This window comes from Oryctolagus cuniculus, chromosome 7, assembly GCF_051225735.1.
Source record: "Oryctolagus cuniculus isolate XC-2025 breed Fujian yellow rabbit chromosome 7, ASM5122573v1, whole genome shotgun sequence".
Classification (NCBI taxonomy): Eukaryota; Metazoa; Chordata; class Mammalia; order Lagomorpha; family Leporidae; genus Oryctolagus; species Oryctolagus cuniculus.
In genome coordinates this window covers 78668180-78694625 of record NC_142873.1, presented here as the reverse complement: position 1 = coordinate 78694625, position 26446 = coordinate 78668180, and the positions used below count along the sequence as shown (strand labels likewise).

At 41.8% G+C, this 26446-nt stretch overlaps 1 protein-coding gene across 12 annotated transcripts in view; it reads right to left on the bottom strand.

Moving 5' to 3' along the window:
• EVI5 (ecotropic viral integration site 5) overlaps positions 1-26446 on the bottom strand; it is a 235525-nt gene that overhangs the window by 114685 nt on the left and 94394 nt on the right. For all 12 annotated transcript variants that reach the window (XM_008264880.5, XM_070078034.2, XM_070078035.2 and 9 more), the window contains 2 exons: positions 13030-13090; positions 552-605 (listed from right to left, as the gene is read on the bottom strand). In XM_008264880.5, coding sequence (XP_008263102.1) covers positions 552-605; positions 13030-13090 — 115 coding nt within the window. The remainder of the gene's footprint in view (positions 1-551; positions 606-13029; positions 13091-26446) is intronic.

Here is a 26446-nt window from a genome sequence, read left to right as displayed (position 1 = left end):
ATAGGAAACAGCAAAGAGGAGGAAAAAGTAGATATAAAAATAATTCTAAGAATCGAAAGTTTATGCACAATTCCTTTGTGTTGAAAATCAAAATGACAGCAAATTTTCATTATTAGAAACTGGTCACTCTCACTAAACTTAAGCAATCCTAGGCCTTAAAGGAATCATTGCCACCTCCAAAATGTGTCTAGGAAGACAGGGCAACATTTTAAAAAAACCCATCTTTAAACTGCTACATCAGAAAATTTCTCAACTAGATTCTAAAAAATATATATACTTTTTAGAGATTTCATATAAAGAAAAACAAATGGCATCAATATATTACTCCAACAACTTAAGTTAAAACTTTAATAAGAAAATACAAAGAGTAGTACTGGTCAATTTTATTCATATCAAATTATTCTGTTAAAACAGTAAGCTAGGCAAGTTAGATAGGTTCATACCACAACTTAGGAAACATATAAGCCAAAGTTTTTAGGCTTTACTTAAGAGATACAGAAAAAATATTATGCATTCAACATAAATAGCTGCAAAAATAGTTATTTACTTACTTTTTCTAATGTTTCAATACGCTGTTTTAGAAGTCTATTTTCTGTGCGTAATCTCTGCCAAAGAAAAAAACAAAAACAGTTTTGTTTGCAACTATTCTTGAAAGGAAAAATGATTCCTAAATTGTGGTCCTGAAAATATACCACCTTTTATAAATAACAAGAGTCCAAGGTATGGCCACAGTATCATATGCCCAATGGTGAAAGCTCAGAGTAAAAAACACACAGTGAAGAAAATGAGCCTTTTTCACTCTAGATGTGGGTGAATTTTAACTATAAGCTAGAGTAAATACAGAAATAACTCCTGTCTTTTCTTTTTGAGAGAAAAGCAAGATTTATTTAAGTCCGAAACCTCCTGCTGCAGCAGCCAGGAGCTGGGCTCCAGAGAGGCAGATGTAAGGAACCACGAGCAGCTGAGTCTTTTAAGCACACTTTTGAACTCCTCTCTTTTCTATACTTATCATAATGACTCATAACTTTTTTCACATTTTTAACCTCCTCATAAGATAGGAGATATTTTATACTTGCCTATCTCCACAGAGCCTATCTATATAATGAGTATTCAAATGCTAGTTAAAGAAACAAGAAACTTGAAAAAATGCACAAAGAATAAATATCAAACTAACAGTTTAGAATAGACCACTTTCCATTTATGTTATGGATACCAGGCAGCAACATTTCTTACATTCTGAAAATAAAAAAAAAAAAAAAAAGAAAAAGAAACTGTACCAAACTGTTCAGTGCCTGGCTCCCAAAAACTTGTCAAATTATCGTTAACAAGTATTAAAGCCAAATCACTTTATGCTTTGAAAAAAATCACCTTTTAAAAAATCATATTCCATCAATATAAGTTCTTATTAATCCCGTGTACAAGTTATCTTTTGATTTTTACATATCCTATATGTTGTGCCTTCATTTTGCCATCACCTAAATTTCAAACTCCCTCTTACCTTTTAAAGCAATTTGTCCCAGATCTCAATCCAGTCTTCTCTCAACCCTATCTTCCTCTAAATTTGTTAGAAATGTCTTCCTCAGAAAATCTATCAATTCAATCTACTATTTTGCTAGTAAAGTCTTACATTGTTATATATGTAAGACTTTACTAGCAAAATACATACATATATATATATATAAAGTCTCAGGTTCAGGAAAATAAGAGACTCTATGAATTACTGTATCTTACTGGGTAGATCACAAATTAGAACAAATCTTAGAGTTATTACAAAGTATTTTGTAAACTAGATTTTCGTGTTTTATTCACCAAAACATATTTAGATGATTTGAACTAGACATCATATGAAGTCAGACTACAAAATAACAGCTTGGCTCCTCATCTCTTGGCTACTCCTATTACACAGTGCAGCATAGCAGTAAACATAAGATACAATTATCTAATGCTGTTAAAGTTTAGAAATTCAAAGAAACAAACAAGATTCTCAAAATGTCCTGCTATTTTTCATCAACAAAAGGTAACATTTTATACATCCTAAAACATTTGGAAAATTAAGTCCCAACCAGACAACTGAGTGAACAAAATTGGTTACAACAAAAATAGTAAATTTAGAATTAAAAACAGTGACCAGAATTTCCTACCCTCAACCCCTTCAAATCTTCTGAAACCCATTTTGCTATAAAGAAAGATAGAAATTGATTTTGCCCCAAAGCAAACATCTTAATACCACTTTGTAAAAAAACCATTGCTTCCTCATTTGTGTGACACCTTCATCATGATAATGATCATTTCAGTTACCTACAAATTTCAAGTGTATTATCTCTTCTGTACTAAAGTTCACAGTATTTTGATACTTACAGCTTTGAAATCCTTCTTGATATCAGGTAGAGTAGAGGTGATTTACCCCATTTTATATTATTTTGTTTATCCTCCCCAAACTTCAGCTACTTATATGCCAAAATAGCTAAGGTGCTAGGTTGTGAAGTCAGGCAGATTTAGGATCAAATTTTTATCCTACAACTAATAACTGTGCATGTTATTCAATGTCCCAGAATCTCCACTTCCTCGTCTAGAAAATTAGAATAAACCTTACAAGCATATTGAGAACATCAAATGAGTTAGCACAGCTCCTAATATATACCAAAGACTCAATTAATATAAGTATTACTTTTATGTTTTAGAACTATTAAGTTTTTTTAATCTGAAATTTTACAAGGAATTAAATTTGATTGGATTTGTTAAAATGTATTTTGTTGGAAAATTCTTATCAATATGTAACATAAAATTATTTTGTCTCTACCTTTACTCAATTTTTAAAAGCATTTCTATGGACCTGCGCTGTGGCACAGAGGGTAAAGCCACAGCCTGCGGTGCTGACATCCCATATGGGTGCCGCCAGTTCAGGTTCGGGTGCTTCACTTCCAACCCAGCTCCCTGCTATGGCCTGGGAAAGCAGCAGAAGATGGCCCAAGTCCTTGCGCTCCTGCACCCATGTAGGAGACCTAGAAGCTCCTGGCTTACAGATGGACCCAGCTCCAGCTGGCCATTGTGGTCATTTGGGGAGTGAACCAGCAGATAGAAGACCTTTCTCCCTCTCTCTGCCTCTGCCTCTCTGTAACTCTGTCTTTCAGATAAATAAATAAATCTTTAAAAAAAAAAAAAAGACATTTCTGTGTCCAGTTTTTCAATTTTTGTTAGGTTCTATCACATTTTTCATATAGGGTACTTCTAGATATGTTTTCATTTTTAAATGGAACTTTTTCCAAATTCCATATTTTTGAATTGTTTATTACTAGTAGAAAACAAGTAAAATCTACCTCTTGACTGAGTTATCATTAATTTATCAATATCTCCCTCATATTTTTCTTGAAGAGTTTTTCTAAACCTTACAGTTAAACACACACACACACACACACACACACACACACACACAGAAGGATCACTAGATATGGCTACATAAACAGGTATACCCTGCACATAAAATAAAAAGTAAAGACTTCTTTGACCTACCAAACTACAAAAAGAAAAATGAAACTGGCAGAAAGAATGAAATACTTAGTCTTGGCAAAGGAACAGTGAAATGCACACTTGCTGTTAAGAAGATACCCTGGAAACACTCTTCAGGAAATTTACTTAATCAAAAGTCTTAAAAATGTTGGTATTCCTATAATTCAATAAGTTTACAATTTATACTGGCTGTGGAAACAACAATGCAAAAAATATATTATATATATATAAATAAAACATATTTTATATAGAAAATAGCATCTTTATAATGCTATTGGCATTATTTTTAATAATGAAATTGAAAAACCACCAAAATAGGGGAATCTGTTTCAAACAACTTACTCCTGAATCATCATCTCCTATTCTTTCCAGCTTACTCACTTTATAAAGTAACCCAGCCCCAACAATGCTCTTTTTCACTGGGACAACTCAGTGATCAACAACTTTTCATTGTCTCTCAATCCCTGAAGTCCTCTCTTCCCAATAATTACCTTCCTTCCCTTGTCTTTAATCTTTATTGCCCTTTACCCCTCTTTAGCAGTGCACTTGCCTGGTGAAATAACTATTCCAGATCAACTCTCTGGGAACTCAGTACCTGTGCTAGGAAATAAGGCCCAGTAAAAAAGCATCTTTACTTAAATTAATGATCACTAAAGTCAGCTGGATTCTTAATGCTTTCTAGCAAAAATAATACACATGTATTTCCTTAATCCATTCCTCGCCCACTCTTCTAGCTCACCATACTTGTCCCTCTTTCCCCAAACCAACAATCTACCAAGTACCATTACTCAGCTAATAATCTTATGTTCAATTTCACTGAAAAAAAAAAAAAAAGAAGAAATCAAAAGAGAACTTCACAAGGTCCCACAACCACCCTGTCTATCACCTATATTTTTTCCAACATATTTTACTTTATCTCCTGTTACTGTAAGTTATAGTAGAGTTATCCATTCTACTATACCAAGTTAGGTCTCCTACATATGCTCTAAATCCCGTACCCTCTGAACTCCAGCAATTATCCCTACTCACCCGCTATCATCTACTTTTCCCACTTCACTAACATCAAAATAGAATGCAGTTAATTCTCCCACCTAAGAAACAAACAACCACAGAAACACTGTAACATCTCTACCCTAACTACTGTCCTATTTCTCTCCTCTTTATAGCAAATTCCTTGAAAAATATCTCCAATTTTTCTAATTCCACACCTCTGTTCGTGTACAATTTGTTGCCATGCTGCTAAACCCAATGGCCATTTCTCTACCTTCATCTGTTAAAAACTACCTGCAGCACTGGACACACTGACCACTTCCCTTTTTCTGAAACATGTTCTCTTGGTTCCAAGGACCCTGCCTTCACTGGTTTTCTCCTACTTTACTGCTTTCTCCTCATCTTTCTAACCTTTAAACTTTGGCTTCCTCTTGGGCTCAATTCTCAAATTCCCTCTACCCTTTATCTATACTCATTCCCGAGGTAATTGTATCTATTATGGCTTTCAATACCATCATCCTGGCAATAATTGTTAAAATTTCTACTTTGAGCCTGTTTTCTCTTTACTGTAGATATAAATATTCAAGAGGCAATGGGCATCTAGTAGGCATTTCATTCCTAAAATGACCCAAACTGGACTCCTGATATTACCCCTAAACCAGTTCTTCCCATCATCTTCTCTATCTCAGGTAATGAGAATTCCACTTTTCTAACTGCTCAGGCCAGAAAGTTTTGACTCCTCTCCCTCTCTCATCTCTACATTCAATCTTTCAGTTTTGTCTTTAAAAATCCATTCAGAATTCAACTGCTTCTTATTCCCTCAATCCAAGCCACTATCATTTCTTAAAGAGTTTCATCTACTTGAAAGGCAGAGCAAGAAAGCGAGCAAGCGAGAATTTCTTCCATCTGCTGGCTTATTCCCTGAATGCCTCAACACCTAGGGCTGGGCCAGACTGAAATCAGGAGCACAGAACTCAACTGAGTCTCTCACATGGGCAGCAGGGACTTGAGTTCCTGAGTCATCATCTTGCTGCCTCCCAGGACACATTAGCAGGAAGCTGGGTTGAAAGCAGAAAAGCCAGGATACACACCAGGCATTCTGATATGGGATGCAGGTGTCCCAAGGTGCAGCTTATCCTAATGTACAACACCTATCCCCAACCACTGTTTGCCCACATTACTTCATCAGCCTCCTGGTTAATCTCCCTGCTTCTGCTCTATCCTCCTACAATTTACTCTCAACACAGCAGCCAAGAAGATCACTGAAGGCCGGCACTGCGGCTCAATAGGCTAATCATCTGCCTGCGGCGCCGGCACACCAGGTTCTAGTCCCGGTCGGGGCGCCGGATTCTGTCCCGGTTGCCCCCCTTCCAGGCCAGCTCTCTGCTGTGGCCAGGGAGTGCAGTGGAGGATGGCCCAAGTGCTTGGGCCCTGCACCTGCATGGGAGACCAGGAGAGGCACCTGGCTCCTGGCTTTGGATCAACGCAGTGTGCCCGCCGCAGTGCGCCGGCCGCGGTGGCCAATGGAGGGTGAACCAACAGTAAACGGAAGACCTTTCTCTCTGTCTCTCTCTCTCTCACTGTCTACTCTGCCTGTCAAAAAAAAGAAGAAGATCATTGAAAACCTAAATCCTCTCCTGGCTTCGATCTCATCACTGTCATAGTCAACCACACCCTGTAGCACCTGCAACTCACTCTCTGACCTCCTACCACTTTTCTCCACACACGCTGCACTGTCCACAAGGCTTCCTTACACTTTCTCACCAGGCACACTCCTAAGCAGGTTGCACCTTCCTCACAGCCAGCCAAATATCTGGTGCTGTCACTTCTTCCAGGTCATTATTCAAAACCTAATGGGTCAATTTCTTCAAATTTTCTACCCAAATATTCCCCTTCCCTGAAGTACTTTTCCCTCCTTAACATTTATCATCATCTAAACTACTAAACATTTCACTTTTCTGTTTATTGCCGGCATTCATACTAGAATGTGAGCTCCATGAGCACAGGAATTGGTCTAATTCATAACCATCTCTCTCTTTTTAAAAAAAGATTTATTTTGGGGCGGGCACTGCGGAGTAGCAGGTAAAGCTGCTGCCTGCAGAGTCGGCATCCCATATTGGTGCCAGTTTCAGACCCGGCTGTTCCACTTCCCATCCAGCTCTCTACTATGGCCTGGGAAAACAGTGGAAGATGGCCCAAGCCCTTGGGCCCCTGTACCCACATGGCAAGACTGGGAGGAAACTCCTGGTTCCAGGCCAGCACAACTCCGGCCATTGCGGCCAACTGGGGAGTGAAACAGTGGATGGAAGACCTGTCTCTCTCTCTCTCACTCTCTCTCTCTCTCTGCCTCTCCTTCTCTGTGTAACTCTTACTTTCAAATAAATAAATAAATCTTAAAAAAAAAAAAAGTTACAGAGAGAGAGAGAGAGAGGTTTTCCAACTGCTTGTTCACTCCCCAAATGGCTGCAATGACCAGAGCTAAGCTGATCTGAAGCCAGGAGCCAGGAGCTTCTTCCAGGTCTCCCACATGTGTGCAGGGGCCCAAGGACTTGGGCCATCTTCTACTGCTTTCCCAGGCCACAGCAGAGAGCTGGATCAGAAGTGGAGCTGCTGGGACCGAACTGGTGCCCATATGGGATGCAGGCGCTGCGAGCCGGGGCTTTAACCCACTATGCCACAGCACCAGCCTCATAACCACATCTTAAGTGCCTGTAACAGTGCTTGGGCATGTAGGAGGCGCAATAAGTTATCTGTTAAATGAATGATTTATTGGATAAATTATACTATTGTTGTCCCCAATATGGATATAAGGCAGCCAACAGTTTTGCAGGAAAAGTTTTAATGCCACAGAAAAATAGGCACACAAATCCTGCTTACATCAGAAAAATATCAGTCTCTCTCGGAAAGCAGCACATTATATATACTGAAGAACACATACAAGCCTTAGAGTAACACAAGTCAGAGTTCAAATCCTTGACTTTCATTGTTGCCTAGCAACATGACCTGAGGGTTCTGAAGCTTAATTTCTTCAGAAAATGAAAAAGGATAAGAATCCTTTCATGAAGCTGTTGTCAGAATAAGGTTAGATAATGCATGCAAATGACTCATCATATATTAAAAATGAAACAAATGTGAGCTTTAATTCTACTAAGATCTCACATTGATCGTTAGATAGAATTCCTGGAGAACTTAAAATAATATTTACCATGTTTTCTTTTTTATGCCAGGCAGTAGATAAATATTTTTATATTATTATCTGGTTTTCATCATGTTTGAAATTGTTTTTAAAGATTTTATTTATTTATTTATTTAACTCTACCTGTCAAATAAACAGTGAGAGAGAGAGAGAGAGACAGACAGTGAGAGAGAGAGAGAGAGAGAGAGAGAGAGAAAGGTCTTCCTATTTTTTTTTTTCCATTGGTTCACTACCAGATGGCCACCACAGCCAGTGCTGCACCGATCCAAAGCCAGGAGCCAGGTGCCTCCTCCTGGTCTCCCATGCGGGTGCAGGTGCCCAAGCACTTGGGCCATCCTCCATTGCCTTCCCGGGCCACAGCAGAGAGCTGGACTGGAAGAGGAGCAGCCGGGACTAGAACCCGGCGCCCATATGGGATGCCAGCTCCACAGGCGGAGGATTAACCCAGTGAGCCATGGAGCCAGCCCCTACCATGTTTAAAATTCTTCAATACATTTTGAAATAAAACATATTTAACTTTTGACTAGAAACCAATTACAATTTCTAAATCCTCCCATTTACAGTTTTAGATCTCAATGTCTCCCAGTACAAATTTAAATATGAAAAATGGATTATTGATTGGTACATCTTAATGAAAAGGGTAGGAAAACAAAGAATTTTCTTTTTAAAAAATGTGTGTGTTGGGGTCAGCATAGTGGGTGCAGTGGGTTAAGCTGCCCACCTATAATGTCGGCATCCCATATGAGTGCCAGTTCGAGTCCTGGCTGCTCCATTTCCAATCCAGCTCCCTGCTAATGAGCCTGGGAAAGCAGCAGAAGATATCCCAATTGCTTAGGCCCCTGCACCAATGTGGGAGGAGACCCAGATGAAGCTCCTAGCTTTGGCATGGTCCATCCCTGTCTGTTGTGGCCATCTGGGGAATGAACCAGTGGATGGAAGATTCTCTCTCTCTCTCTCTGTCTCTGTCTCTCCCTCTAACTCTTCCTTTCAAATAAAATCAATAAATCTTTAAAAAAATAAAAATGGGCCGGCGCCGCGGCTCACTAGGCTAATCCTCTGCCTTGCGGCGCCGGCACACCAGGTTCTAGTTCCAGTCGGGGCACCGGATTCTGTCCCGGTTGCCCCTCTTCCAGGCCAGCTCTCTAATGTGGCCAGGGAGTGCAGTGGAGGATGGCCCAAGCACTTGGGCCCTGCACCCCATGGGAGACCAGGATAAGTACCTGGCTCCTGCCATCGGATCAACGTGGTGCGTCAGCCGCAGTGCACCGGCTGCGGCGGCCATTGGAGGGTGAACCAACGGCAAAGGAAGACCTTTCTCTCTGTCTCTCTCTCTCTCACTATCCACTCTGCCTGTCCAAAAATAAATAAATAAATAAATAAATAAATATGTATGTTATCCTAATAAAAGCAATAATTTTAGTATTTCCTACCTCCTTCCCCTCACGTAGAACACTAATAGATAATGATAAAGATGTTCCTACTAATAAAAATTTCACACAGTAAAACATAAGATTCTCTATATGAAGTCATTATTATCAAAACTTTCCTATAACACTTTCAGAGAAGGGATAGAAAACCATACTTAAAAGTCACATCTTGGGGCCGGCGCTGTGGCGTAGTGGTTAAAGCCGCCGCCTGCAGTGCCTGCATCCCATATAGGCACTGGTTCGAGACCCGGCTGCTCCACTTCCGATCCAGCTCTCTGCTATGGCCTGGGAAAGCAGTAGAAGATGGCCCAAGCCATTGGGCCCCTGCACCCACGTGGGAGACCCAGAAGAAGCTCCTGGCTCCTTGGTTCGGATCGGCTCAGCTCTGGCCATTGAGGTCAATTGGGGAATGAACCAGCAGATGGAAGACTCTCTCTCTCTGCCTCTCCTTCCTCCTCCTCTCTCTGTGTAACTCTGACTTTCAAGTAAAATAAATAAATCTTTAAAAAAAATAGTGACATCTTAACCAAAGTGCTCAGTGACAGATAATAATTCTTAGAATAAAAGGTCATCATCTCAAAGGGGTTAGAAATTTAATTAAAAATTAACTAAGCTAAGGGCTGATTTTATACTTCCACATCAAAATATCAAGTAATTTGAGGGCCATATCATTTGCTTGTATAAATAATGGTACAAGGGGCCTGCACTGTGGCACAGCAGGTAAAGCTGCCACCTGCAGTGCTGGCATCACATATAAGTACCAGTTTGAGTCCCGACTGCTCCACTTCTGAACCAGCTCTCTGCTATGGCCTAGGAAAACAGTGGTGGATGGCTCAAGTGCTTGGGCCCCTATACTACATGGGAGACCCAGAAGAAGCTCCTAGCTCCTCGCTCTGAATAAGCTCAGCTCCAGCCATTGAGGCCATCTGGGAGTGAACCAGTGGATGGAAGACCTCTCTCTCTCTCTCTGCCTCTCTGTAGCTCTGCCTTTCAAATAAATAAATTAATTAAAAAAAAAAAAAAAGAATGGGGCCGGCATCGTGGCTCACTAGGCTAATCCTCTGCCTTGCAGCGCCGGCACACAGGGTTCTAGTCCCGGTCGGGGCGCCGGATTCTGTCCTGGTTGCCCCTCTTCCAGGACAGCTCTCTGCTGTGGCCAGGGAGTGCAGTGGAGGATGGCCCAAGTGCTTGGGCCCTGCACCCCATGGGAGACCAGGAGAAGTACCTGGCTCCTGCCATCGGATCAGCGCCGTGCACCGGCCACAGCGCAATGGCCGTGGCGGCCATTGGAGGGTGAATCAACGGCAAAGGAAGACCTTTCTCTCTGTCTCTCTCTCTGTCCATTCTGCCTGTCCAAAAAAGAATGGTACAAAAAGTATTTCCCTGGAGGCTTTAGGAGGGCAAGATAAGAAAATACTAGTTTAACAGAACCCATTCCCTTGTACAAGGAGCCTGCAGGGGAGGGAGGGAGCATGATTGACAAGTAGATTTCTCAGGTTACTGCAAGGATCAGTTAACAAGTGACCAATGAATAGACTGTGAGCGAGCTGATTACTTATCATGACTAGTCCCAGTCAAAATCAGACACACCCAAACATAAAGTAAAAGAGAGCACAGTAAGTCAAAACTTAAAGTTTTGGTTTTGTCCCTCAGGGTGCTGGGGAAGAGAAGAAAGAGAAGAAACTGGCTAAAGACTGAGAGGGAACTACGTGGAAACAAGACTGTAAGAAAGGAGCATATACCTTTGAGATCAGCATACTTTATTTACCTGATAGGTCCGACTACACATTTTTAACCACCTCTCCCCTCCCATTTTTTCCCCCAGCTTCTTCTCTATAAAGAGTCTCATGTCACCTGCCTGGAACACATGGAGCTAGTATTCAAATCTATTCTGTGAGACATATGAGCTATAACTTTCCCCAAAAAACAAAGTATGAAAAAAACACAGATATAAGCTAAGGTCTGCTCAAGATCTTTAGGTGTTTCTATATTCATGTGAGTTAATTTTAAAAGAAACTTCTTCAACAGTAAGGATTGTTCACAGAACTGTGACTTTCTTTTCCAATAACATAGCAGGGTGAAGTGAACAGGATGGCTTCCCTATCCTCAGATTCTTGGTTTCCAGTTCCGAATATCCGTGGTATGCGATAGCGCATACTCTCTCCCCACTCATCAGGATGACGTACTTTTTACTTTCAGTAGGCTGAAGTGCAGGATATGATTTAATATTAACATTACTCATGGTACCTAAAAGAAAAGCAAATGGTAGAGCAGCAGGTGGGTGACAGAATTTTAAAACGGGAGGGAAAAACATCCACGGGGTTCTTCTCTTTGAAAAATGTAGAAATATGTATGAGTGGTCTTCAAGGTTCATGGATGGGGCCAGTGTTGTGGCACAGTAGTTAATCTGCCAGCATACCATATTGGGGCACTAAATCAAGTCCCAGCTGCTCCACTTCCAATGAAGCTCCCTGCTACAGCACCTGGGAAGACCCAAATGCTTGGGCCCCTGCCACCCATGTGGGAGACCTTGATGGAGATCTAGGCTCCTGGCTTTGGTCTGGCCCAGTCCCAGCCACCGCCACTATTTGGGGAGTGAATCAGCAGCTGAACTATCTCTTTCTATCTCTCCCATTCTCTGTTTTAAATAAATAAATCTTAAAAAAAAAAAAAAGAAGTTCACCAGATAAATGCCTACTATGAAAAAAATATACATGATTTCAAAACTTTATACCAAAACAAATTTATCTTTTAATTCAATTTTGCATTAACTATTCTGAAGCACTGTCATATTTCCAACTGACAGGGAATGGAACAGATGATAAAAATGTGAGTAAAACATCCAGAAAAGGGACAGAGTTAACAAGACGCAATTCACAAAGGAAAATGGGAGAGACTGTCTCCCAGGAGGCTTCTAAGGAGAACCAAAGCAAGGAGTACTAGTGTAACAGAAACCATTGTTTTGTAAAAGGAACCTATGTAGTGTAAAACTCCATTAATACACAGCTAACTGTAAATAAAGTGATCGCCTGATGTCTTACAAGGTCCAAGCCAAAATTCAGACACACACAAACAAAAAGCTTAAAAATGGGGGAGGAAGTCACACAACAAAAATTGTTTTACATTGACCTTTTCCTTTGAGGGAAGGTAGAACTAGAGAGACAGGAAACTGGATCAGCATGTCACTGAGCTCCTTGGCTCACAATCCCATTCATCATGAGCAGCACAAGAGCAGTCAACACAATTCTTCCTGAGTCCCTGCTCCAGCAGTGCCACAGGCCCTCCAATTTAAGAATCCCGTGGCTTACGGGGAATACAAAAAGTTTTAAAGTACATATAATGTATTTATATATCCTTCAAATTGAAAAACTACCTGTTTCTATGGAGACAAGCAGTTCGAAAGTATAATATTTGTTTAAGGAGAAAACATTAAATTAGTCAAAGCTTCCTGCAGCTCCAAGGCAGCCATAATCAGTTCCAGTGTTATGGTTTTCTCTATTTAGTCTGTCTCTGACTATGCATTCCACTGTTCATTTCAGCACAGACTATGCTACAGATGATAGTCTCTGCCACTTTTTAAAAAAATGCCTAAATGGAATAATTATCTTCCCCATGGACTATTTTCTACTGCTGACTCACCAACAAATCCAAGAACAAAGAAGAGTTGCTCTCTTTCACATGAGAGGAAAGTCACTTCGGTTACATCATTGTGTCTTTTGAAATATCTATTTTTAACTACAATCTAGTAGAATGATAAATAAATTTATCAATGCATATAATAAATATAATCTTCATTGCTAAATTCACTACAGATGGTAACAATATATCCATATAACCTAACATTTATTGCCAAATTACTGACTTTAATTAATTTATCTCTGGAACTTTAAAAAGTCCTGAAGTGCTTACTTTAATTTCAACTTGTTCTTCCATTTCTTTAGTTTTTATTGTAGTGTATTCCTTTTCAAGCCTAAGAAAAAGAAAAAAGAAGTAAAGGTATGCTTCCACTCATAAACTGTTATTAAATTATAATACATACATATATCAATAACATAATTTCAATTCTTCCCAGCTTATAACTTGAGATATTTATCTGAATAGTTACACAGATTCTTACAAAATAACACTTCATAAATTACAAAAAATAAGAGCCCTATAAAAGCAAAGTATAGGGGCCAGCAATCATAGAGTAGTGAGTTAAGTTGCTGCGGGCAATGCCAGCACCCTGTTCTAGGAGTGCCAGTTTAAGTCCCAGCTGCTCCCTCCCAATCCAGTTTCCGGTAAAGGAGTGATTGATAGCCCAAGCACTTGGGTCCCTGCCATCCACATGGGAAACCCAGACAGAGTTTCTGGCTCCTGGCTTTGGCCTGGCCCAGATCTAATTGTTGTTGCCATTCGGAGAGTGGACTACCAGATGGAAGATCTCTGTCAGTCTCTCCCTCTTTCCCCCACCATGCCTTTCAAATAAATAAATATATGGGTGGGAGGAGCTATTGTAATCCATAAGCTGTAATTTGGAAATTTATGTTCATTAAAAAACAAACAAATAAATAAACAAATGCCTCTCTATTTTTTTTATAAAGTATACTTTAGAAAGTGAAATATATAAAGCACCACATACAGAACTAAGTTTATAGAATCTATTCATCTTAGAACTGCAAAAAATAGTTATCCTTTCCCTCAAAATTAAAATACCTGTATACTTCAACTAACTCTTAACCAATAAATCCTGGTACTAACATTGATTTTAAAAAATTTTCATGGGGGCTGGCACTGTGGCACAGTAGGTTAATCCTCTGCCTGCAGTGCTGGCATCCCATATGGGCGCCAGTTGTAGTTCCGGTTGCTCCTCTTCAAATCCAGCTCTCTGCTATGGCCTGGGAAAGCAGTAGAAGATGGCCCAAGCCATTGGGCCCCTGCAACCTCATAGGAGACCCAGAAGAAGCTCCTGGCTCCTGGCTTCAGATTGGCCCGGCTCTGGCCGCTGTGGCCATTTGGGGAGTGAACCAGCAGATGGAAGACCTTTCTTCTGTCTCTCCCTCTCATTGTCTGTAACTCCACCTCTCAAATAAGTAAAAATCTTTTAAAATTTTTTTGATGAAAGAAAAGAGACAGTTATTCCTTACAGAAGAATCCCACTTAAGAAATGTAGAAAGAGTAAAGCAAATATAAAAACTATTAGAAAGACAAGAATCAGCAGACGATGCTAAGAATTAATGCATCAAAGTTTTAAAAATAGTCTCAAATTATCATTCCAAAAATATTTAGTGAGTACTAAGGAAAAATAGTAAATTTAAAGCATAGAATCCTGGCAGAGAGCACTTAAGCTAACTGATCAAAGTGACCATTATCAGTAACACACAGTGACATCATACACTCCCATTACAATGTACCAAGAAGGACGCATCACCTCTGAGGACTCTGGGCAACAATGCACACCCTCAATCTAATTACAAGAAAGCATCAAATGAACCCAAGTTGAAGGACGTCCTACAAAATAACTCTACAAAATAACTGACAAACTCCTTTTAGAATTATCAATGTTATGAAAGATAGGAAAGATGGAAGAAATGTTACTGATTAGAAGGGAGTAACACATAACAAAAACGCAATATATTATTGCTGCAACTCTACAGTTAAGTTTAAAATTGTCTTCAAAAAATGCACTGGACAGGGCCGGGGCTGTGGCACAGCAGGTTAAGGCCCTGGCCTGAAGTGCCGGCATCCTATGTGGGTGCTGGTTCGAGACCTAGCTGCTCCACATCTGATCCTGCTCTCTGCTATAGCCTGGGAAAGCAGTAGAAGATGGCCCAAGTCTTTGGGCCCCTGCACCGGCACGGGAGACCCAGAAGAAGCTCCTAGCTTCAGATCAGCACAGCTCCGGCCGTTGCAGCCATCTGGGGAGTGAACCAGCGGATGGAAGACCTCTCTCTCTCTCTCTCTCTCTCTCTCTCTATCTCTATCTCTGCCTCTCTTTCTCTCTGTGTAACTCTGACTTTCAAATAAAGAAATAAATATTTAGAAAAGAAAATGTATTGGATGGGGCCGGAGCTATGGCATAGTGGGTGAAGTCACCACCTGCAGTGCCAGTATCCTATATGGGTGCCTGTTCTGAGTCCCGGCTGCTCTACTTCTGATCCAGCTTTCTGCTATGGCTTGGGAAAGCAGTAGAAGATGGCCCAAATGCTTGGGCCCCTGAACCTGTGTAGGTGACCTAGAAGAAGCTCTTGCTCCTGGCTTCAGATAGGCGCAGCTCCAGCCATTGTGGCCAATTGGGGAGTCAACCAGCAGATGGAAGATATCTCCCTCTCTCCCTCCCTCCCTCTCTCTCACTCTCTCTCTCTCTCCCTATCTCTCTCTCTCTCTATCTCTGCCTTTCCTTCTCTGTGTGTTAACTCTGACTTTCAAATAAATAAATAAATCTTTAAAAATATATAGGACACATAAAAATTATCCCCACCAATTGTCTTTTAAATCTTGCTTTCAGCCAGGTTTATTTCAAATATTAACCAGGTGAAGTCCCAAGTAACTTTCAGCAGCATTTAAAACTTAAATTCTTCCTCAAAGGACAAAAACCTATTTACTATATGCATAACTCACAACTTCTTAATAGAGGTTGTTATACCCATTTTGGGGTTCAGAAAATGTTGAGAAACTCAGCCTAATACACCACTGACTACTATACTACTATCCCTCTCTCACTAATGTATAACTTTAAAAAATAATTTTTAAAGATTTATTTATTTGAAAGGCAGAGTTGCAGAAACAGAAGAGAACACACACACACACACACACACACACACACACCCCCCAACAGAGAGAAACACATCTTCTACATTTTGATTCACTCCCCACATGGTCGCAACAGCCAGGGCAGAGCCAGGCTGAAGCCAGGAGCTTCTTCCAGGTCTCCCACATGGATTCAGAGACCCAAACACTTGAGCCATCTTCTGCTACTTTCTCAGGCACATTGTCGGAGAGCTGCATCCAAGTGGAGCAGCTGGGACTTGAACAGGCTCCTATAATGGGATGCCAATGATACAGATGGCAGTCCACTAGGCCACAACATCAGCCCCTGTAATATATATCTTAAAAAGAGTAGAAGACGGCCGGCGCCACGGCTCACTAGGCTAATCCTCCGCCTCGCGGCGCCGGCACACCAGGTTCTAGTCCCGGTCGGGGCGCCGGATTCTGTCCCGGTTGCCCCTCTTCCAGGCCAGCTCTCTGCTGTGGCCAGGGAGTGCAGTGGAGGATGGCCCAGGTGCTTGGGCCCTGCACCCCATGGGAGACCAGGAAAAGCACCTGGCTCCTGGCTCCTGCCATCGGATCAGCGCGGTGCACCGGCCGCAGCGCACCGGCCGCGGCGGCCATTGGAGGGTGAACCAACGGCAAAGGAAGACCTTTCTCTCTGTCTCTCTCTCTCACTGTCCACTCTGCCTGTCAAAAAAAAAAAAAAAAAAAAAGAGTAGAAGACATCCACAAGAATTTATAAAAGATATCTAAAGAGCCAAAAAACATTTTGAACAATCACTGTACTGCTAAATAAGCTTATGGCCTTCAAAAATGACTACTTTGAAGTAGTTACCATTATGTATTATGTGAAAATGTCATCATTACTCATGCATACACCTAAAAATGTTAGGAGTCATCACTTAATGCTTGCCTCTGTGTTCAATTCAACCTCCGAAACATAGGGCTCTGAAATCCATTATTACTACTTCACGTTCACTGACCCTGCTTTTTAACAAACTTTTTTAGGGGAATAGTTTCAGATTTACAAAAAGATTGTGAAGGCAGTACAAAGTTTCCATCTACTCTGTCCCAGTTTCCCCTATTACTAACATGTTACAATAGTATGGTACATTATTACAATTAATGAGACATGTTAATATATGTTTTCTTCCTACTGTCCTTCTACTACTCCAGGATAACATAAATAACTTTAGTAGTCATGTCTCCTTAGGTTCCTTTCTGCTGTGACAGTTTCTCAGACTTTATAATGACCCTGACAATTTTAAGGAGTACTGGTTAGGTATTTTATGGACTGCCCCTCTAATAAAGGCCCTTTTTTTTTTTTTTTTTGGCCTCATGTTTTCCTCAACATTATACCAGGATTACAGATCTTTGGGAGGAAAAAGACCACAGCAGCAAGTGCCATTCTCATTAGTCATATGTAAAGTACAAACTACCAGTAGGACATCACTGCTGAGGTTAGTGTTTGTCAGGCTTCTCTGCTGTGAAGTCACTTCACTGACAGTGTTTCTGAGCCTTAATTATAGCTTGTCTAAATCACTATAATTGTTCTCTCTACTGCTAGTTTCACACCAACACCAGAACTTTTTCTGCACAATACTAACAAGTGGTCTTTTTTTGGAAAGAGACAAAGTTAGTTCACTCCTCCAAATGCTTGCAATAGCCAGGGCCGGGCCAGGCTGAAGTCAGGAGCCTAGAACTCAATCCAGGTATCCTTTATGATTGGCAGAGATGCAACCAACTGAGCCATCACTGCTGCCTCCCAGGGTATGCATTACCAGGAAGCTGGAATTGGAAGTGGAGCCAGAACCCAAACCCAGGTACTCAATTATAGGATGTAGGCATCCCAAGTGGCATCTTAACCACTACACCAAATGCTCAACTCACAGAGTGGTCTTTTAAAAATATGAATTGGATCATGGCACTGTAGAATTATAGTATTTCAGTGGCTACCAATGACCTTCAGACTGAATTCTAAGGGCTTACAAAAATATTCAAAGCTCATTGGAGAAATGACTTATTCCTAAGTAGAAAAAGAGAAGGTAGAAGATAAGCCTGTGACATTTTATTGCCCTAAAACAGAGGTGGGAAACATCTGGCCCACAGGCCATATGTGGCCTGTGAAATCACTTGGTCTGGCCCTGCTAAAGCAACCACAGTGGGGACTCAAAATTCAATAAATCTGTAGCAGGCTAATTTTCAAGCTGGCAATTTTGCATGGCCTGCAAATCATGTTATAAATATCCAAATGGACCTTGGCAGAAAAAAGGTTCCCCACTTTGGCAAAACAAGGAAATTCTCTATCCTATGGTGAACTGAGAAGATAAACCATCATCAATACAGCTGCCAAAAATTTTCAACCTTAATTATCAGGAGGAAACTTCAGAGAAACTCAGACTTCAGGTTTTCTACAAAACAACTCCTCTACACACTCTTCAACTATATCAAGGTCAAGAAGCAAAAAGAAAGGCTTCAGACCATTCAGATTTAAGGAGACCAAACTCAATCAAATACATGATCCTGGAGAAGACCTGGACCAGGGGCTCAGAGGGCGGTGAGTAGGAGCAGGAGAGAGAGCTTTAAAGGATGTTATTGTGACGGATGATAAACTCTTAATATGTGCTAAGGGTTAAATAACACTGTCATATCTATATATAGATAGATATAAAACGTTGTTGTTAGGAAGTATTTGAGCATTTTAGAAAAAAAGGGTACAAATATCTCAACTTACTCTTCTACAGATCCTCCCAAAATAAACATGGATTTTATTTATAATTACCTATATACATTTTCATCATTATTATTCATATATGGGTCAGAGAATAATAAAGTAAGTGGGGGCAAAATGTAAACAATTGGTGAATCTGGGTAAAAAGTGTAAATTTCTTTTACTATATTTGTAACTTTTTTATAAGTCTAAAAGGACAAAAGAATTAAAATTACAACAAAACAAAGGCTAAGACTCATCTCTTGTATCCTGCATACTGGAAAGAAACCTGTGGGCTTTTGTACACACCACCCTCTACTTAAAGTACCCCTATTCGCTGTGCTAGGCCAACCTCTAGTACTAGACAGTAAAGAGTGAAACTTTAAAAACCAGATCATGTCACTTTTCTCAAAATTCTCTAATGGTTTCTCCTCAGAATAAATTCTGGGCCATGAGGAGGCTAAGAATACCCAACAGACCTTTTAACAATGATGAAAAGATGCTTGGAGCCAGTGTTTAGGCACAGCGGGATAAGCCGTGGCCTGTGACACCAGCTTCCCATATGAGAACCAGTTCAAGTTCTGGCTGTTCCACTTCCACTCTAGCTTCCTGGGAAAGCAGCAGAAGGTGGCCCAAGTGTTTGGGTCCCTGCCACCCATGTGGGAGACCCGGATGAAGCTCTGAGCTCCTGGCTTCAGCCTGGCCCAAGCCAGGCCATTGCAGCCATTTGGGAAGAGAACGAAGGAATGGGAAACCTTTCTCTCTGACCCTCTCTCTGTCTCTCCCTCTTTGTAACTCTGTTTTTCAAAAAAAGTAAATAAATATTTTTTAAAAAAGAAAACATGCTATATCTATGCTGTCTGATCCAGTAGTCACTGGCTACTAATAAGCACTTGAAATCTGAATGACTAATGAGCTCTTGAAATGTGGCTAGTGTAACTGACAGAAACAATCTTCAGTTATACTTCATTACATCTCATCTACATAACCATACGTAGGTGGCAGACAGCACAGATGTAAACACCCTACAGTGTTCCTGACTTCATTGCCCACCACAGTTCTATTTGCCTAAGCTATTTCACACTAGCTTTCTTACTGTTCCTTTAACATTTCAATCTTATTCTTCTCTCCGTCTCCACCCTTGTAGATCATTGTGGAATACATTTTCCCCAATCTTGGTACCTACTCCCACTTCTCCCAGGCGTTGGCTCAAATGGTAGTCCTATCTCTAAGAGTCCTCTCTGAAACAGAGACCCACTGTTCTATGTCTCTCGTACTGCTGTTTCCTTCACGGCACACTCACTGCTGGACCTCATTCTGTGTATTTGGTGTCTCCTCATTTCTGCAGCCCCACATCAACAGGAGCCTTCTGTCATGGTCATCATCTAACACTAGCAATTAGAAACAAGGGTCTTCAAAAGTGTACTCCAGTGTCAACTTCTTCAGAGAGCAACCTAAAACTTCCCCCTCTACCATCCTCCTACCCCACCATGTCAGTGATCTTTATATTTTCCTGGTCATATACCTGCTAAACAAATGTTTCCTCAAAGACATTTTAAAGACTTCTAAAAGGTTTTTTAGGATAAGGCATTTGGCTCAGCAGTTAAACCACCACTTAGGATGTGCTCATCCCCTAACAGAGTGCCTGGGTTCCATCCAATCAAATGATGACTCAAACAGCTGAGGTTCCTGCCATCCATGTGGGTGACTTAGATTGAGTTCCTGGCTTCAGTTGTCCCAGTCCTGGCCATTATGGACATGTGGAGAAATCAGCAGATGCAAGTACACGCTCCCTCCCTCTCACAGCTCTCAATAACACATAAAGAGGAGGTGACTATCCATATTCAAAGTTAACATATCAAATATGATCAGGAATAAAAACCAATTGCTGCTAACTGGGAAACAATTTCTTTATATCTCAATTGCTCCCCTCCTTAGGCCAGGTTTTTACACTTCTCTTGCCTGGAATAGCACAATAGCTCACTAATTTCTCTCCCTAAATCTACACTGATCTCAGCCCCTCCACTGTTTATTTAAAAAAAAATTACTAGCCGGCGCCGCGGCTCACTAGGCTAATCCTACACCTTGCGGCACCGGCACACCAGATTCTAGTTCCAGTTGGGGTGCCAGATTCTGTCCCGGTTGCCCCTCTTCCAGGACAGCTCTCTGCTGTGGCCTGGGAGTGCAGTGGAGGATGACCCAAGTACTTGGGCCCTGCACCCCATGGGAGACCAGGATAAGTACCTGGCTCCTGTCATCGGATCAGTACAGTGCGCCGGCCGCAGCACACCGGCCACAGCGGCCATTGGAAGGTGAACCAATGGCAAAGGAAGACCTTTCTCTCTGTCTCTCTCTCACTGTCCACTCTGCCTGTCAAAAAAAAAAAAAATTCTTATGTATTTGAAAGGCAGTGTTACAGAGAGGCAGAGGCAGAGAGAGAGACAGAGACAGACAGAGAGATCTTCCACCCGCTGGTTCACTCCCCAAATGGCTGCAATGGCCAGAACTGGGGTGATCTGAAGCCAAGAGCCAGGAACTTCTTCAGGGTCTCCCCCGTGGGTGCAGGGGCCCAAGGAATTAGGCTGTTTTCTACTGCTTTCCCAGGCCATAACAGAGAGCTGAAATGGAAGTGGAGCAGCCAGGTCTCAAACTGGTGCCCATATGGGATGATGGCATGGCAGGCAGCGGCTTTACCCACTATATAACAGCGCCAGCCCCTCCACTGTTTATTCTTAAAAAAGCAGCCAATGTGATTTTGCTAAAAGATCATGTGCACTCACTCAAAAGCCATGCTATGAGCAACAAGACCACTTTTTTCCCCTCTAACTTATCTCCTACCTCTTTTCTTTTGGCCCAATGTGCTCCTGACCACAATGACATTTGTCAAATAAACGGAACACACTCCTGCCTCTGGACCTTTGAAATGTTCACTGTTTATGTCTAAAGAGCTCTTCAAATTATGTGCTGCCTCTTCTACCAGGTCATTTTAAAAGCCACTCTGACAAAAGCCTTTGCCCACTACACTATTTAAAAAGGAACAAGGGGCCAGCATTGTGGGGTGGTAGGTTAAAACTACCACCTGCAACAGCAGCATCCATATGGACACTGGGTTCCAGTTCTAGCTGATCTACTTCCCATCCAGCTCTCTGCTAATGTTCCTGGGAATGGCAGCGGAAGATGGTCCAAGTGCTTGGGCCCCAGCTACCCACATGGGAGACCCAAATGAAGCTACTGGCTGCTGGCTGCTGGCTTTGGCCTGGCCCAGCCCTGACCACTGAGGTCATCTGGGGAGTGAACCAGTGGATGGACAATCTCTCTCTCTTTTTTTTTTTTTTTTTTTTACAGGCAAAGTGGACAGTGAGAGAGAGAGCAAGACAGAGAGAAAGGTCTTCCTTTTCCATTGGTTCACCCTCCAATGGCCGCCACGGCCGGCGCGCTGCAGCCGGCGCACCGCGCTGATCCAAAGCCAGGAGCCAGGTGCTTCTCCTGGTCTCCCATGGGGTGCGGGGCCCAAGGACTTGGGCCATCCTCCACTGCACTCCCGGGCCACAGCATAGAGCTGGCCTGGAAGAGGGGCAACCGGGACAGAATCCGGCGCCCCGACCGGGACTAGAACCTGGTGTGCCGGCGCGCTAGGCGGAGGATTAGCCTATTGAGCTGCGGCGCCGGCCCAATCTCTTTCTATCTCACCCTCTCTCTCTGTAACTCTTTCAAAATAAATAAATAAATCTAAAAAAAAAAAAAAAAAAAAAAAACCTGTTACTCTCTAGTCTATGTATTGAGATTCTCTTACTTCGCTGCACTTATCACCACCTGACAAGTGATTTTGTTTAATTCCTGCCTCACCACACAGAGAGAATGAAAGCATACCAATATTTTATTGCTAGCACCTAAAATAATGTAAGCATACTGGGTACTCAAGAACTGTATCTTGAATAAATAAATATGAAGAAAGATTTCAAGTAGATTTAGTGGAAGAGTATTTCAGTTTGGAGACAGCTTATTTGTGCCTCTAAGAGTTCGTGGGTTGAAACTTAATCCCCACCGTGAGGTATTAAGAGGTTGGAAATGGACCAGCAACTGCAGAGGTTAAGATGCTGCGTGGGACAATCGTATCTGTATCTAGTGGAACGGATTAAGTCCCAGCTCCTGCACTTCTGACCAAGCATCCTGGTTAAGCATCCTGGGTGGTGGCAGATGGTGGTTCAAGTACTTGGGTGCCTACCACACAGGGGAAACCAGATGGAGTTCCAGGCTCCTGTCTTAGGCCTGGCCCAGTGCTGGCAATTATGTACATTTTGGGGAGTCAATCAGCAGATGGAAGATCCCTGTCTGTCTCTTTCCCTTTCCAATAATGTAAAAATGAGTAAGTTAAATCTTTAAAAAGAGAGAGAAAAGCTAATCTAAATATGGTGTTTAGATGTATGGCCTCTAGGAGGTAATAAGAATGGGATAGGTCATCAGAGTGGTGCCCGCATCATTGAATACTGGTGGCTTCATAGGAGGAGCAAGAGAGACCAGAAGGGACAAACATATACTCTCCCCATCTATTGCCATGTGAGGCACTGTACTGGTTTGGGACTGTGCCAGCAAGAGATCGCCACATGCAGAACCTGGAACTCCACAACTATAAGCTAAATTAATCTGTTTTCTTCATAAAGCTATCCAGCCTTAGTCACTTCATCATACTAATGCAAAATGTCATAATACAGAGTAAGGGCAGATTCCAAACTACATGAGATTGAGAAAATGGCTGAGACACTCTATGATGTCATGCTTATTTTCCAATTTATCCATTGAAAGTTCCTAAAAACTATGATATCCTACATAAGAATGGTCCTTTACACTCAGCCTTTAGTTTCTAATATATATATTAGAAACTATAATGTACATGAGGCTAGAACATCTCTTCTATCTGAAAACAAGTGAGTATTTAGAGATTAAAAGGAAGTTTGAAAGGACAGAGATGCCATCTTAACAGGGCTCCAGCCAGCCAAAATTGAGAGTACCTGAGTATTAAAATAATGATTAGATAGGGCAGGTGTTTGGCATAGTGGTTAAGATGCTGCTGGGAGTGCCTCCATTTCATATCCCAGTGCCTGGGTTTGAGTCCTGCCTCCGCTTCCAGTTTGGGTTCCTGATAATGCACACCATGGGAGGAAGCACATGCTGGCTCAGTACTTGGGTCCCTGACACCCACATAAGACAGTGTTCTGGGCTCCTGGCTTCAACCTGGCCCAGCCCTGGCTGCTGCAGGCATTTGGGAAGTCAACAAGAGCATGAAAGATCTCTTGTCTTTCTGCCTTTCACATAAAATGAAAATAAGTAAATAAAAACAAAATAATTAGAATATTATTCAGCCATAGCAAAGAATGAAACCTTTATACTTGCAGGGACCAGTGTTGTAGTTAAACCATTGCCTATGATGCCAGCATCCCACATGGGTGCTGGTTCCTGTTCTGGCTGCTCCACTTTTGATCCAGCTGCCTACTAATGTGCCTGGGAAAACAGTGGAAGATGGTACAAGTCCTTGGGACAATGCACTCACGTGGAAGACCCATACAGGCTCCTGGCTTCAGCCTGGCCCAGCCTTTGAAGCTATTTGGGGAGTGAACAAGTAGATGGAAGATATCTCCCTCTCCCTCTCCTTCTCCATCCATATCTCTCTCTCTCTCTCTCTCTCTCTCTCTCACTCTCACTCTTCCCTCCCTTTCCCCTTCCCTCTCTCTTAACTCTACCTTTCAAATAAATTTTAAAAATTAAAGAAACCCTTACATTTGCAGCAGAATGGATGGAAAGGAAGAACAATATGTAAAATGAAGTAAGCCAGGCACAGAAAGGCAGATACTGTTACATTCTCTTTCATAAAGGAGTTAACAAAACAAAGTTGATCTGAAATTAGATATTAATAACTTAATCTAGTGATTGCTAGATACCAGGAAAGACAGAAAGAGGAAGACGAGACAGAGGGAGAGTGAATAATGAGTTTAAAAACCATCAGATAGAAGTAACAATTTCTACTGCTCTATAGCACAGAGGGGAAACCAGAGATTAGAGTAATGATTTAAGCACTGTGTAAAAAAAAATGGAAAACACAGCAGGATCCAAATAAAAAGAAGAGATAAGAAAATATACAAGGGCCAGCATGGAGGTGCAGCAAATTAAAGTCCCAGTCTGCAGTGCCATATAGGTGCCAGTTCGAGTCCCAGGTGCTCCACTTCAAATCCAGCTCTCTGCTATGGCCTGGGAAGGCAGTAGAAGATGGCCCAAGTCCTTGGGCCCTTGTACCCCCGTGGGAGACCTGGAAGAAGGTCCTGGCTCCTGGCTTTGGATCAGCACAGCTCCAGCCTTTGCAGCAATCTAGGGAGTGAACCAGAGGATGGAAGGCCTTTCTCTCTCTCTCTGCCTCTCTGTAACTCTTTCACATAAACAAATAAATCTTTAAAAAAAAAATAAAAAGAAAATATACAGGCTAGTTATGCGGTATGATTGGTTTTTGCTCTGTATATATGTTGAAATATTATACCACGCCCCATAAAAAAAGTACAGCATTTCATGTTAAATAATTTTTAAACAAATTAAGAAAAAAATTTAAAAAGAATTATACTACACTAAAGCATACTGATTATAAATCCTTAATAACATCCCACACTAAAAAAAGAATGATTGAATAGAACATCATTCCCACTAATTCCTTTCTCTGGAGTAAGGTGACATTAGTACTAGTTAATTAGGAAAAGACTCATTAAAAGGCTAATTAATAAAAGTAAGAAGAATGACAGATCGAGAAAATCCTGATTGGGGTAGGTGGTGTGGCAAAGCAGGTTAAGCCCACATCCATATCCAAGTGCCAGTTCGAGTCTCAGGTACTCCACTTCCCAGTTTGGCACCCTGTTATCCCGGGAGACAATAAATGATAGTTCAAGTACTTGGGTCCCTGCCACTTAAGAAGACCAGGATGGAGTTTCAGTTTCCTGGCTTCGGATCGGCACAGATCTGGCTGTTGGGCCATTTGGGGAGTGAACCAGTGGATGGAAGATTTCTTTCTTTCTTTCTCTCTCTCTCTCTCTCTCTCTCTCTCTCTCTCTCACCTTCTCTCCTTGTATCTATGCCTTTCAAATTAATAAACAGGCTGGCGCCACAGCTCAGTAGGCTACCGGGTTCTGCTCCCGGTCAGGGCGCTGGATTCTGTCCCGGTTGCTCCTCTTCCAGTCCAGCTCTATGCTGTGGCCCGGGAAGGCAGTGGAGGATGGCCCAAGTGCTTGGGCCCTGCACCCGCAGGGGAAACCAGGAAGAAGCACCTGGCTCCTGGCTTTGGATCAGCATAGCGGCCATTGGGAGGGGGTAAACCAACGGAAAGGAAGACCTTTCTCTCTGTCTCTCTCTCACTGTCTAACTCTGTCAAAAAAAAAAAGTGATAAATAAATCTTTTTTAAAAAGTCTTAATTTTGTTGTCATAAATGAAACAATATCAGAATTAAAAGTATCATCGATGACATATCGATGAGCAATATTGGTCAAAAAGTCTTGGTGAACTATATATTCCCATGGTGCTAAAATATTATTTTACAGAGTACTCACTTGTTGCATGACAGAAAACAATTTTATTATAAGGAAATTTATCAAGGCCAGCGCTGTAGCATAGTGGGTAAAGCGACTGTCTGCAGTGCCGGCATTCCATATGGATGGCAGTTCAAGTCCTGGCTGCTCCACATCTGGTCCAGCTCTCTGCTATGGCCTGGGAAAGCAGTAAAAGATGGCCCAAATCCTTGAGCCCCTGCACCCACGTGGGAAACCTGTAAGAAGCTCCTGACTTCTGGTTTCAGATCGGCACAGCTAAGGCCGTTGCAGCCAGCTGTGGAGTAA